This window comes from Acomys russatus, chromosome 3, assembly GCF_903995435.1.
Source record: "Acomys russatus chromosome 3, mAcoRus1.1, whole genome shotgun sequence".
NCBI lineage: Eukaryota > Metazoa > Chordata > Mammalia > Rodentia > Muridae > Acomys > Acomys russatus.
Window position 1 is genome coordinate 43,591,203 of NC_067139.1, and position 15,309 is coordinate 43,606,511.

The window sequence follows — 15,309 nt, forward strand, 5'->3', positions numbered from 1 at the left end:
TAGGAACTCTGGGAAAGAACTGGGTGAGGAGACTCACCAGCCAGATGCAGAGGAAGGAACAGGTGCCGGTTCTGAGGCGAGGTAACAAGCCACGCGGCAGAGCATATATTAGTAGAAACGAGTTAATTCAAGTTATACGAGCTAGTTGGGAACAAGCCTAAACCAAGGCCAAGCTTTCATATATTACTAATAGTCTCCATGTCACTACTTGGACGCTGGCCAGTTGTGACAGTCCAGTGATAAGTGCAGCCCAAGGTAAGGTGACAAGATAGTGCTGTGTGTTCCTTGGAAAGACATAAGCCTATACTTTATATGTATAAGTTAACTGACCAGTTTGGCCAAGTGAAACTTAGAAGTGATGGTGCGAGATGGAAACCCTATTAGATGCTGAAAACAAAAGTCCATTTTATACTTTTTACAGCTTAATGATTTCAGGGACAAAAGATAGAAATGTCTAATACCAACAATTAACATGGTGGCACTTAATGCCACCATATTTAGCATCATGTATTACTTGAGCACACACAGAAGCCAGGGTATTAGATAAAAAGGATCCAACATATATTGTGTTGACAAAGTTGATTAAAAGATGTAAACCCCATAATTCCTGCGAAAGCTTTGAGTAGTGTCCTCACATTCTCAGCTGGCTCTGCACAGAGGAGGTGAGGACCTAATCTGCAGTGCACTGTGCATGGGGCATTCTCACTCAGTTACAGGCATTTCAAAAAGCCTGTAAGCACACATACAAGTTTTTCCTAATTATTTCTATATCATATTAGGTGCACATACTTTCTTAAACTTTAACTTGACTATGGTGCTTTTAAAATATGTTTCTCTAACACATAGAAATTACTATTGTTAAGAATAAGGATATATATATATACACACACATACACACATACATACATACATACACACATACATACATATTGGGTAACATGTTTTCCTGACAAGCAGGAAGATCTGATTTTTGAGCCTGAAAACTCCCAGAAAAAGCAGGGTGAGGTGGCTCATGGGAAAGAGGAGACAGGCCTGCCAGAATAACCTGCTTAGCGAGCTGCAGGCAGTGACAGACCATACTTCAGAAAGAAAAAAAAAAAAGGTGGAAGTGACACCTGAGGCCTCTGCATGCATTGTACATAAGTGCACCCAATACACATGAACTACAAATACACACACACACATGCACATGCATAGAGGAAACGCATATCCCATTCACTTCACATAGAGATAATAGTTATAGCATTTAGTTTCTAAACAAATATTTCTAAGCCAAATTCAGCTTGAGTTTAACAAATTTTTATCAGTTTACTAACTTACATATATTTATATTCTAAATAATTCTAGACAAACACCTCCTATAAGGAAAGTCCCAGTACTAATTCATGATTCATTATCTAAACTTTAATTGGCACAACTCTTGAAATTCTGGAACCATATGGAAAATAATGAGTCCTAATAGGTCTAAGGTGAAAAGATGGCAGGGGAGAAAGGAGCCAGAAAAGTGTCAATTCTGAATGCTTAGCAACTGCACTACAGATCTCCAGAGACCCTGACATTGGGTTGCCAGCTTTGCAGTGGTCTTGTTATCATGTACTCAACTGTAAATTATTTCTAATTCTGTGAGCCAAAGATTAAAATAAAAATATAAACAACTGAAAAACTGGCTTCCATAATTAAACATAAAATTGGCTGTTAATAATAAAAACCTCCAGAAATTTTTAGTTACCATAACAACCTGATGGAACTGTTGACTGACATCGCAATCTGCTGCATTTTTATAAATAGCAATTGATTCCCCCCTTTCATTCCAACATGTTTTAATGCTCATTGGCACGAAAGGGACACTGTGCTTTAAGCCTATTTTACTCATCAAGTCGTGTACCTCTTCGCTGCTGTCGCTGCCATAAAAATCGTCTTCCAGCTCGGTGTCTCTCCTTGTCACTTTGCTGTCCACCTTTGGGTCCAGGACAAATGGGCACCCCCTGGGGGACATATCATGATTCTTCCCGTGGGGCGCGGACCTCGGTCTGGATGAGAAGGTGAATATGCCTTGGGGAGCCATCCGTGCTTCCTCTGCCTCAGGCTCACTGTCCTTGCTGGTGTCCAGCCACAGGTGTGGAGCCATGCGTGAGTCCACATCGCGGAGCAGAGACGGACTGCCACACTCTGGGTCGGAGGTCGGCTCGGCCGTTTCAGGGAATATCCACTCATCTGACGACAGCAAGAGAGGTGTTCCAGTAAGCGTTCTTTTAGCAGGTGCTTAGGAAACATTTCCTGTTGAAGCAGATCAAGTAAGGCAGAAAGAAGCCAGGGGAGGCGGTTTCTCCACCATCTTGGGCCTTGCTACCCAGTTGCTCACAGAACAGTGCCCACGGCCACAGGCAACTCATTTACACTTCTTCATTTGAGCTGAAACCCTGGCCAGGAAATTTGTAAGACTGAAATAATTATCACCTGTCTTGCAGCAAGTTCTGTATAACACACCCTCATTAATTTGCCATCCAGTGAGGGGAGCAGTCAGATCTTGAGAGGATTTGAGTTATGACACCTCCCTTTTACCTCAGGAAGGCAGAGGACAGTTCATAACAAGCTTTCTTATACAGACCATCTGGTCACTGTGGGTTCCGAGTCAAGGAACCCAGGCAGGGATGACTGGCGGTCTGCTTCTCTGCCACTTGTGGATAGAAATAATTCAGCCTAAACCTTGCAGATACTGCAAGCTAAATCCACAGAAATACTGTTAATCCGAGTGGTAGCTTCTCAAGTTTGAAATACCCTTTCATATTTAATTTTAGAAGATATTTTGATATTATTTTTGCTCTTATTTGTTTTTTTAAATTCCGCATATGACTGCCAAGAAAAAAATTTTTATCAACTATTTAAAAAACCTTTCACCTTTTATACCACTCCGAAGGTGGTTTTATAACTATGATCTAGGCAATGTGAGAGGACAATGTTTACTGGAAATTCAACTAAAGGCAATGTTTGCTTGCTTCAGTTAGAAAGGCTACAGCAAAGAGGACTATTTCCCCATCTTAGCCTTTTTCCTTGAGCGCACCTTTTCTCCCTGCATTGTCTCCGGGGCGGGGCTTTCAGCTGTTCTGCACAGCCATGAATCGATGGTGTGATTTGTGCTGGACCTGTAGGCTACTGCGGTTATGACCACAATGAAGGTAACCATGGAAGACGTAAGAATTGCCAACTACAAAGCCTAAACTCTGAAAGCAAGACCCAGAAACCTCTCACCAAGATGACATTGATGGCACAGATGGCAAGCAGCTCAAAACTACACTCATCAGTTACTCACCATGGACCGCTGTTACACAAAATGACTGGTGGTAAAGGGGTTGATAAAATATATAATGTATAGGTCCATGGCTGGAGTAGGCTAGATCTACTTTGTCTCTGCCCAGAGGTATGTGCAGTCTGAGTCAGTGTGGGCAGGGAGAATGAACAAGTTGACTGGACATGGCTGTTTGGGGCAGGAAACCCTCCTGTAGGGACTAGGCACACACTGGGGCTCTGCAAACCCAGGGAGTACTCTGAAACAGTGTCTATATAAATTAGCTTTGGGGTTGCAAACTTTTGCTAACAATAGAAAGGATTCTGAATGTGCAACATTCATAAGCTAACTCAAAATACAATGAATGCACAGTGAATCGCAGGGGTTTCTGATGGTGCTCGCCCATGTTGCATGGCCCTTTCATGCTGTTAGCAGTGACTGTGTCATTCGTAAAGTGGCTCTATTTCGGTTTAACAGCCACAATTCCTAGAACTAAAGTAACTTTGTTCCCAGGTGTTTTTTTTTTTTTTTTTCTTTTTTGTATTCTTGTTTCCCTGACCTACTGATCCTGGAAACAACTGACCATAAGAGATGTCCACTAGTGGCCTGGCATTCTTCATCCCAGTGGACACACCACCTCCCTAGCTACCCACGGCAGTGGCTTACTGCAGGCTGAGGAAGGAAACATTTCAGTCTCCTTGGCCTTTCTTTGTTCTGTCCTGTAGGTACCCACCTGGGTCTGAGTCTTCCACTAAGGACCTCTTCAGCAGGTTTTTCTCCCTGATAAGGCCCATGTTGTCCTTAGTTTGCTCAGCCCTTTGTTCTACTTATAAACACTAGGTACTTTCAGCATTGACAACTATAAATACAAAAATATCAGCCAGCCCTGAAAACTGTTGATGACATTCTATGTCTTAAAATATATTTGGTCACCATCCATTAATATTTGAATTTGCTTTCCACCTTAATAAATGGTGAAATCATATCTACAAATCAAGTAATTGTTTGAAAATAATTTTTCTGGAAGTATTTTCTCAGATGTGTGATTTGTATGCCTGTTTTATTTACATACACACCTGGCACTTTATAAAAATTTCATGGGTCAAGCCTGAGGCTGAACATGGTTATAAAAGCCAATGTACTATGTTCTGTACATGGATGTGTGGAGCAAAGGAGCAAAAAGGATTCTGGGAGTCTTCACTATTCATTAGACAATTATTCAGGGCCTCCTTGCCAAACATTATTAACTGTCAAAAAGTCAAAGTGAGAGGAGTGTTTTACACCAAAGTAATACTAATTATCTCAATACCACAAGCTTTTCTGGAATCTGTACTTTTACCTCAAGTATTTCCATATCAATTGTAATGAATAATTTGGTGTGTTTTCTTAGAGAAATATGTAAATTACCGTGTAATCACAATATTGCAGCAAACAAGATAAATGCAAGAATGATCACCTAAACATCTAATTAGTTTTCCTACACAGTCAGATTTATGCTAGAGACACTAATTGCACCTAACATTTTAATGAAGGTTTCAACACTGCATAAATAAGACTGACAAACTACAAACAATTTTCATTTATTTTCCTTTTCCCTTTGCTCAAAAACAATTTGCCTTTGTAAAAGTAGCAAACACCTGCTAGGCACGATACGTTGATGGGCTCAGTGCTCTCCATTTATACAGAAGACTGGAATACAACAATAGGTGATGAACTTGGCAGGGGTGGGGTAGGTTGGGTGTGTGTGTGTCTCAGTGTGAGGGCAAGGCTTCAAAGTTTTAAAGTTTCATTTCTGAGTGGGACAACTCAGGTTTTAAAATACTCTTTCATCCATTAAAGTGGTGACGTAAGATTTGAGGGTAAAAGGGAGATTTACAAAATATGATACATTTCAGCAAATAATCGTATCATTATTTTTGGAAATGACTGAGTTCGAAATGTTTGGGTTAAAGTAGCCTAAAGCAAGGGTTCTGCTGTGGGGACGGATTAGGGAAAGCCATTTGTCTGGTAGGGATGGAGGCTTGGCATTCCAACCTACCCAAAACACAAAGGAGCTAAGCCACATGGTCAGGCCACTAGTCTCTGAGGAAGGTAGGACCCACCCTCACCCTCGGGAGACAAGTCTACTTTAAACCCTGAGAAAGACAGAGGTGACGTTTAATGAGATGATGATGTACTTGTCCTTCTCAGCATGCCCACCTCCTCGGCCATGGAGGCTTCCTGCCTGCCCTCTGGCTGCCCTCCACGGCCAAGGCTTTTCCCTTTATTTACAGAGGTGATACTGAGAGATGCAGCTAGTCTGCACTGGGGATTTTTCTTTCAAACTCTAAAAACTGCTTCTAAGTTTTCATTTGAGACTATTCCTAAACTCTTTTATTAATGAAACTATGAACCTCAAGATGGGACTCCAATTCCCCTAGTAATAGGTGACAATGGTGGTAGACTCCCAGACTTTCCAGTAATAGTTGGCACAACTATATTCTGTGAATACTAAGGATGCCGACCTGCTTGGTCAGGAGCTGGGGGCTCTGGCGTGCTGGCGCTCACTGGCTGGGTGACACTGTCGAGGGCGGTGGTGGCGTCTTCCTCTTCATTCCTGTTACTTCCCGAGGAACTACCTGTATTGAAAGAGATATTTCCACCCTGGCATGCTATTGATGCTTATTGAAAGTTGTTTTTGAAGGGTGGTATTAATTTTGTATATTTTTTCCAGTTATTTGAGAGCAAACGAGAGGCATCATTGTGGTTCACGTGCATTTCTACAGTACTTGACTGTTGCTCTCTTGCTCCTTACCCCCTCTCTCTCTCCCTCTCTCCCTCCTTCTCTTCCCTCCACTCTCTCCGGGGTACCCATCCTGCCCCCTCCCCCCTTTCCTTCTCTCCCCACGCTCATTTAATAAACGCCTCATCTAATAAAAAAATAGTTGAATGTTTTATGATACATTCTGTTGCATTTTCGTAGGACTTTACCTTACAGTATTTTGATTTGCACAGGGACGTTTTAGATTTAACTGTTATAGTATGTAATAAAAATAATTCCAGAACACATATAATTTTAAAGGGGCCTTCTATTTTTTCTTGATTTTTCCCACAGAAGAATTAGATGATAATTCTTTTAAAACAAGCTCTCTTTCTCATTGCCGTAAGAAGATGGATATGAGCTTTACTGTGGAATTAGTTTTTCTACCTACCCTTAATAAAAATAACATCAGACCTGGCAGACTGAATCTTAAAAATTTGGAAAATAGCGCTAACAGATCTATTCATGCCATCCTTGGGCTGTCTTCAAGATGGACTAACGTATACGTCTACAAATCTACATAGGCAATGCCTCACATCCCATCTTTAAGGGGATAACTTGAGCAGCCACTTCCATTTATCCAACGCTTAAGTGTGGATGTGGCTATGTTTAACTGCACCATATCATGCGCCAAGAACCCAAAGGGAGACACGGCAGGGTAAGGAGCGTTCTGAAAGAAAGGGCTTTAAAAGAGAAGACATACACTGAGTCTGAAAAATGATAATAAAGCTCAACTGGAGAAAAGACTTCAGGAGGGAATTTCCTCTATCACATTTGGGTCCCAAACAGCAGCAGCCCTTTAGGTTTCCTTCAGCCCTGAGAGTGGAGGGAGGGGCGCTGCCTGTGTGTGCTCCTGTCTGCTGACTCCAGCTCGCTCTGTTAGAGTAGACTCTGGAGCAATGCTTTTGCAGAAAATTTGATTTCCGTAATCCCCACAGAACAGACATTTATATTTTAAATCAATTGGCTCATAATCCTTTGAAATTTACAACCTGCAGAGAGATCCCACTGCCCCGAATAACACACAGATCTGAGACAGTACTGAAGCAATGCCATACCACAGTGCGCCTCTGTCCTTTCTCTGCTGGTGCCTTTCAACCAAGATCTTCTTCTGTTGTTCCTCTTATCTGCTGATGGTTCTTGAGGGGGATGTGGGTACATAATAGGTAGACTGGCTGGTAAATTTCCATATCAAAGAACAAAAGCCAGAACAGAAAATACTATATTGATTGTAATAATACAGTAAATGTATTTATCACTATAGCATTCATTGCATCATTGTGACACAGTCTGAGGCTATATAAAAGGCACAAGTTAGTCCTTTACAGAAAATAGGTGCTCATTCCTAGTTCAGCAATAGAATTTCTACATGAGTGATAAATTTCATGCGAGGAATAAGACTCTTAACATTTATAGAGGGCTACAAGAAGTGTGATTGATGTTACTCATACAACATGCTATATTAAAAATGTATTTAAAAATGACAGAAAAATTCCTTTTTCTGTAAAGAGAAAATATAGCAGGGTAAGGAGTTTTCCAAAGAAGGCTGGTGAGTGGAGACTAAGCCTGGAGAAGAATTCTGAAGTATGATTTGGTATTTGAATAATAACCATAGCTGCTAATGTTTACTAAGTCCTTTTTTTTTTTTTTTTTTGAGCAGTACCTTCTGTGGAACTGGTTTTCATCACTGGCTCTCACAATGATCATTTGAGGCACCTACCATTCACCACCATGCCCAGGGCCTGCCAGAATGCCTGACTTGGCTTAAAGAGGAGGAGAATGAGGTTCCGTGGTGAAGAGGTTTGAAGCAGGCTTCAGAGACAGCCATTGGCAGAACAGGGCCGTCCGTCTGTGCTATTCATTTTCTCATGCCGTTTGTTATGCCCCATGGGCCTGAAATGGTCATCGTTAATTTCTAACTCAAATAAAATTAATTTAAATGTCCTCTTTTCCTCATTTACTGAAATCAGACCAAGAAGGGAAGAAAAATATAAGACAATTCTAAATCTTGTTTTCTGGACTCAATTTTTCTAACAGATACAAGTTGCCAATTCCTTTATTTCTCTGTTAGATTTGAGCTCTCAATCTGAAATGAGACCAGTCTTCCTACAAAGATTTTTCTTTTCATCAATGAGAGAAAATAAAGAATACTCTGCAAACAGAACCTGAAATCATAGTAAAACTTAAGCATAGAGCTTCCAAAATATAATGATAATCAGATACTATTTTATTTTGACGTCACTATCAGAAAGCAAAACTAGGACATTATAGCTACTTAAAATAACAATAGGCAAAAGGACAGAGAAGACAAAATGGTGCATGAATAAGCCTTCCAAATGTATTTCAGTACCCAATGCCTTTTTCACTATGAAATGGTCATTTTCTAGAGTTAGCTCGGTCTTGATTCATCTCAATAAGAACATCTCTCACTATTTTCCGCTGGCTTTTACTTTCCATGCGACTTTCTTACCGGGAATAGGTGTGGTCTGCTTCATTTGGCGACTGTTCCCTTTTTGTTCTTGCTGCTCAGACTCAGGTGTTGGCAAGGCTGACACTTGTGCACTGTTAACATGCTTCTCCATGGTAGGCTGCTGGCACAACTGGCTATTTTTGCACCCGATGGATCTTACTGTCTGTAAGGAAAAGGAATTAGTATGCATTCTTAAAGATACAGCGGTTACATTTATTATTATTATTATTATTTTTATAAAACCTATATAGGCAAAAACTTAGACAAATAAGTGAGAAAAAACCCAGAGGAGCTATAGCTAAAAGGTGATGTGAAAGGAACTTAGAGAAAACTAGAAATGGAAGGAAAAAAATAGCATGAGATGGAATAGCAGGCAACAGGTTCCCTAGGCACACAAATTAAAAGGTACTGTGAGCTATGCCTGCCTGCAATAGTAGAGCCTAGTAAGAATCATCCTACATGCCAAAGATTCGAAGGAAGTCAAAACGCAGACTATTTGAGAGTCTGTGCATCGTATGGTCACTGGTCTACATTTAACGTTTCTTCTTGACAGAGATGGAGATATGCCTGTAGGCGACATGTTTATTAAAATACTACTAAAATTTTTAATTACGTTGACATGACAGAGGGAAAAATTTTAAAGTCTTTTAAGACTCTACATTCCTGTTGAAAATTTATATAGGCCTACTTTGGGCACATAGTCAGCTTCTTTTTCCTTTTCTTCCCACAGCCCACATGTCTGTTAGCATCCTCTACCCTTGCTTGGGTAGGCTCCTCAATCCTCCTGCCCACCTCACTTGAGAGCCTTAGGTTATTCCGTCTGCCAGAGAGTGGAGGTGGTCCAAGAACCCTGGACCCGAATGCAATGTGGCAAACATCTTGGCTTTTGCTGTTCCGGATGCTTCCTGCTCCTCTGTTGATGAACTGGTCTGTTGGTTAAAGAAAGGCAATCCATTAGTGAATAAAGTAACCATCACCACATTACAGTACTTCTTGGAGTTCAGATGCCATAGGATGTGAGTCAACACCTATTCAAAATGAAAACAGTGTGTCAGATGTATAGAATCTATAGGGTGTTTCTGATAAGGCAAGAGAGTTCAGGATTATGAGGGAGGTTTTAGCAGCTGGCAAGTAGCTAGCACCCCTTACATTCTATTTCCCAAATTTAGCCATGTGGCCCCTGTTGTCTCAATTTTCTTAACCAATATATTTTATTACAACTTATTAACCAAGCACACATCACTTATAATCCGACTAACCTAAACAATATGAAAAGAGGATTAAGGAACACACTGACAAAACCTTAAGGATATCAGTTCCGAGGAATGATTCTCCTGGCATAATCAGCAGGATTTCTTCTGTTGGAACCTGGAGTAACCAGAACCCAGAACCTCAGCAGGAGCCAGAGCCCTGAAGCCTTTCCTTGAGTGGTTCTCTCTAGGAGCGTCTCGAAGTGGAGTGATGAACAGCCAAAACTATCCCAAGTCTCAAAAAGCCCCGCCTCCAGTTCCGGGCTCATTTATATATCTCCTCCCAGAGTCTGTTCATGGGATCTTTTCAGCTGGCAACAATCAAGCTCCTGCATGAGGTGGTTGGTCTTCGAGTGGATTAGCCTCACCTGTTCTCTCACAAGACCGGTCCGATCCCGCACTTGGGATCCTAAAAAACAGGTTTATCTCTCCTTGAGGCCCCCAAACCTGCAGAGAAGGCTCAAAGAGGTGATTGAGCTGTATCCCAAGAAGGAAAGACGGCAGGAAACATGTGCCATGCCTGAAGGAACTCTGGTTTGTTTACTTTCTGCCTAAAACCTTCAGGCTTGCCCTGTTACCCAGCACATTTACTTTAGAATATGCCTTTAGCATTTTAAGGCTTTCCAAAAGACCCAGCTTCTCCTTCCCATGGTCTAGTGTCTAGTCCCTTCCCGAGTGTGCCTGCCCTTCCCCGCCCTCGCCCCATCCTTCCGCCAGAACTCACCTTCTGCCCAGAGTGTCTACACGTGTTCTTGAATTCTACACGTTACTTAAGAGCACACACTTCATTCTCACCGCCAGGTGAACTGTTTGTGCTGGGTCTCAGGCCTCTAGACTGCCCAAGAGCAACCAATGATGTATTTGCCATTTGTGTGACTGATAATCTCTAGGATAATGCCCAAGAAAGCACACATTTCAATATTTGTTAAGATGTTGTGAATAATTTTATTTAACTTGCTTTTCTAAAAAAAAAAAAAAAAAAAAAAAGAGGAAGAAGAATACATATATACATATTTTGGTATTATTTTTAAATAATTTTATTTACATTATTTCCTTAGGGAAAATATTTTGACTATCTTTAGTAGCTTAAAAAAAAAAAAAAGACACACACAGAGTGTACAGAGTATTTCTCAAACAATGGTGAGCATACACAATTACCCAAGGTACTCCCATGACTGCTCCAGCGTTATGTATCATCCATTCTCCAGAACGCAGCCAGAGGCCTTAGAGACAGGAAGTACTGTCTCCTTTACTTCCTTCCCTTCAGCTCCTCAATGGCTAGTCCCCTGGAACCATCCATTTTGGCATCTCCTTCCATCTTACACCCTTGTTTCCTGCTCTCTCCTGGCCTTTTCAGTTTTTCCTTCAAGGCATCGCTGCATGTCACCCTAGGGTGAGGAGGCATCTCCTTCTTTGTCTTTATGTCTTAGGTACCGTTTCTTCAGACATGTCTCTGGGTCTTTCTCATGAGGATAATTTCCCTCATCAGGGAACATGCTTGAAATTCATATTTACACATCTCTGTAGCATCTCTTGTAGTGTGTGCTCCAGTACATGCAAAGTCAGTGGTGACCCGCTTCTGGCACCCTGACATGGAGGCGCCATCTAATGCACTCTTGCTAAGGAAAATGGTGTATCATATGGAGTGTGAAGGGATGCTGGATTTAAAACTCAGATACTTCTAATGACACATCTTGAGGAGGAGGAACCTATGAGGAGGATGTGAAGGTTAAGATAAAAAAGTTAACGGTTTGTCTGAGTGGTGAGGCTCTGAATGTCAGAAAGACTCTTGTGGCAATCTCATGCCTGTTGGGTTAAATGCAAAACTTCCCACTAGCAAAAGACTGAAGATGATGCCTCAATGTTATAGAGCGTTTTGGGTGACTGTTCAGGCAGCAAACCATCTCTATCATCTTCTCCATTTGAAAGCTACTAACCTGCATTCCCTGTTTACTCAGTCTCTGGTGAAGTTGAAGACCAGATAGTTTAGTTTTACAATTAAGCTTAGTTGTTTGGGGGTTAAGATGTTTTTAGGTCTAGATAGATGTTTTAAGTTGATAATAATGAGACATGATAGATATTGATTTATATTCAGAATTTTAGATGCACCAAGATAGGAAAGATGTTTTCTTTAAGGCTTCCAAATACAAATAGCCAAAACACTATGAACGGAACATATATGTAATTCCTTATTGTTTTGTGGTTCTTCTTGCTGTAGGTAGTTTATTCTATATATGTTTAATAATGTGAATGTATATGTAAAATATTTAATAAAAAATTGAAAAAAGCCACATATATGTGCATCTGTGTTTTCCCATTTTCTTAACAAATAACCATTTGAATCAGTAGACCATAGCTTCTCAAGTTGAAAAATTAAAAAAAAAAACAAAACGCAAATTCCAGGTTAGTTGTAAAATCTATTAGATATCATTTGTACTTTTGATGATAAAGTAGAACACATACTAGATGATTTATTCTCTTGTAATGTTCATTTCCCTGAAGAAGCAGCAGCGAGGCTCTGTGGGATGCAGTGCAGGCCTACACAGGATTGGCACCATGTGGGGAGCCCTGCTCTGCCCTGCCCTGAGAACTGTCCAGAAACGGACTGGCACCGTGTGGGGAGCCCTGCCCTGAGATTTGTCCAACACAAGTTTATCTTTCTCTTCAAGTATCTCACAAGGGCAAGGGCAATTTCCTTGTTTTGTTTTCTCCTCACACTCTTCATCTAAATTCAGTTTCCTTCTAACCAGTTTAAGTTCCTTTGTGTAAAAGACCATTTAGTTTGTATTCTATATACCTGTCTGCCATGCTTAGTTCGGCAAATGGGAGACAGTGATTGAATTTCACCAAAATCATGGATGTAATGTAAGAGGAAACCAAGGACTGGGGGTGGAGAGTTCAGCTATTACATTGATGAAGCTCCAGCTACAGTATAAAAAATGAGCATATGGACATATCAACTATTCACACTTACACTTTCAACTTTTAAAACTTTATACTTTTTTGAGAATTTTATACCTGAGGACTGTATTTGCCTCATTTACATGCCTCCTCCCTCCTCTCTCTCCTACCACGGCCCTGACCCACTTTCATTCAAGTTCACAATCCCTTCAATGACTGTTACACACGTATACACATACACATGCTACGTAACATGCACACATACACAGGGACACATGCACACACATATGAAACCTACTGGGTCTTACTGATGTATGGCATGTGTTTAGGGCTGATACTTGGGACTGGATAATACATGAGGGAGCTTTCCTCAGAGAAAGCCAGGTCTCCCTCTCAGCAGTCACGGCCTAGAGCTCTTTATCCTGGGGTAAGGCCTGTGAAATTCCCCCATTCCCACCGGCATGACGATTGTTGTTGCTATTAAGCAGGTCTTCTTTAGGCAACCACAGTGTTGAAAATTTATAGGTGGGTGCAGCTCCACCATTACGTCTAGAAGACATGTGTCTAACAAACAGCAAGGCAACCTGGTCCTGTGGGTCTTGCAGGGCCCTTCCGCCTCTCAATATTTCCTGAGTCTTAGGTGTAGGGGACGTGTTACAGATTTATAGTGTGAGCTAGCATCTCGTGGCCATTTGTTCTCTGCATTGTCACCAGTTGTGGGTCTCTAATAGTCTCTACTTCTTGCAAAAGAAACTTCTTTCATGAAAAAGAGCTCAACTCATCTGCTGGTATAGGAATTCGTACTATTAGAATACAACTTGGAGATTTTAGTGGTTTAAGCAAATAGCAGCAATAGCTCTCTGCTAGTTGGCTGGGCATGAACGATTAGGCCCAAATTCACTTCTATTAAGTGAGCCTTAAATCTATGTGGACAGCTGTTGGTCACCCCTAAAGTATGTGCCAGTGTTTTAACTATTGGGGCTATCTGGCCAGGCTGGTCACTATGGCTCACAGACTGTACAGCTGGGCATGACTACTGACCACGTCTGTGTCCTGAGAGCTTTCATGGCACCTTCTGATACTGAGACAGGAAGCTTTCAAGTGAGTTCTAGCTTGACTCCTCCAAATCCTGTGTCTGAAGAGTGTGGCGTCTTCACTTTCTGGGAGGCAGGCAAAGGCAATGGCAATGGACTATCTTGTTGTGGGAGTCTCTTGGACTCTCCCATAAGCAATGACTGGAAAGGAGGTTTCTCATTATCTGGTACTGGGCATTTCTTAGTCCATGGCTCACATTGGGAATACCATCAGTTCAAGCTGTGCAGCTTTATTTAGACACACACACACAACCCCCCCCACACACAGTGTTTTACAGTATGCTTATAAATAATGCTCCTCAATGGCTTTTTCAAATATCCTTGGTGTTATATTATCTCTTTCCCTACTCCCCATTTAGAGTGGCCCCTGTTCTCATTTCCCTCTTCACAGCACCAGCGTTTTTAAAGGAATCTTTTACTCAGTAATGGATGTGCAGTGATTATTAAAGATACAGCCTACCTGAGATGTTGTCATGTCCTAAATCATAGAAAACTAGTGTCATGCTAGTCTACCAGAGATGAGCACCCGGACACAGTCTATAGGCAACTGAAAAGTCTTTATTCCATCCAGCTAATACCACAACCAAGTGTTGGTGGGTCCTAGGTGTGACCATGGGCGTCCAGAACATGGGGTTATTAAAGGCAGATGCCACATCCTGGCATCTCACTTGGCACTTGCAGGGGGCTTTGTAAAACCAAGCAATCTGACCAGAAGGTAAGAAAAGCAGTTAGCTGGAAGGGGAGGTTTGCACAAAAGGCAGTTTAGGAAAAACCTAAAGCAAGTTAGCTAGGGATATCCTGACCTTGAGTTCCTAGAACAGAGTTGGGTGATTTTCCATGGGATTCCCATCAAGGAGATCAAATTCTAGTCAAACCTGTAATACCCTCAGCAAGACTACAAGATGGAGGAACCTTTGCACTGTCTTGCCCTTTCACACTAGGTAATAACATGGATTTTAGAAGAGGACCTATTATCAGGTTTTATTATAGAATAAGCCACCACACTGTATTTACATTTGTCTGTTACTAATTTTTTTTTTTTTTTTTATAATTCTGGCTATAAAGAGTGCAAATACTCCATTATTTAAGATATCTTTAAGCTTGATACCACAATGAACATACAAGTTTTATAAATCCTTCTTTGTCTTAACAATTCACTGCCTAGAATCTTATTACCTGTCAAAGTCAATTCTCCATTACTGTGCATTATTTTATGCATTTGTTTGGATAGGTTCCTAATTAAATCCTACAAGGCGAAGTAATTTAGGTTTTTGGTTTCTAAAATAAGAAGTAGAAGGGACAGAGTTTCTTCAACAAGAAACATCTTAACAGAAGGAGACTATAGGCAGAGATGTATGTGCTTTGGATTTTAAAAGCAGCTACTTTAAAAGTTGACATCAATCTGCATAAAGTGAGATTAGATATCAAGATTAGATTAAAATCTTGCTCAAGGCATTTCATTTTCCTGAGTTTGTAGAAAGTGAATTTGGTGGCGGTCAGGGATTTAG

At 41.0% G+C, this 15,309-nt stretch overlaps 1 protein-coding gene across 2 annotated transcripts in view; it reads right to left on the reverse strand.

Annotated features, from left to right (window-relative positions):
* The window catches only part of Cfap20dc (CFAP20 domain containing), a 261,651-nt gene that overhangs the window by 98,862 nt on the left and 147,480 nt on the right, over positions 1-15,309 (reverse strand). Inside the window, exons 8-12 of one of the 2 annotated variants that reach the window (XM_051139606.1) lie at positions 9,349-9,485; positions 8,557-8,719; positions 7,145-7,261; positions 5,791-5,904; positions 1,886-2,214 (exon numbers count right to left, since the gene is read on the reverse strand). In XM_051139606.1, the coding sequence (XP_050995563.1) occupies positions 1,886-2,214; positions 5,791-5,904; positions 7,145-7,261; positions 8,557-8,719; positions 9,349-9,485 (860 nt within the window). Of the gene's footprint in view, positions 1-1,885; positions 2,215-5,790; positions 5,905-6,948; positions 7,262-8,556; positions 8,720-9,312; positions 9,486-15,309 lie in introns of those variants that run through there. The other variant, XM_051139599.1, reaches the window with a different exon arrangement.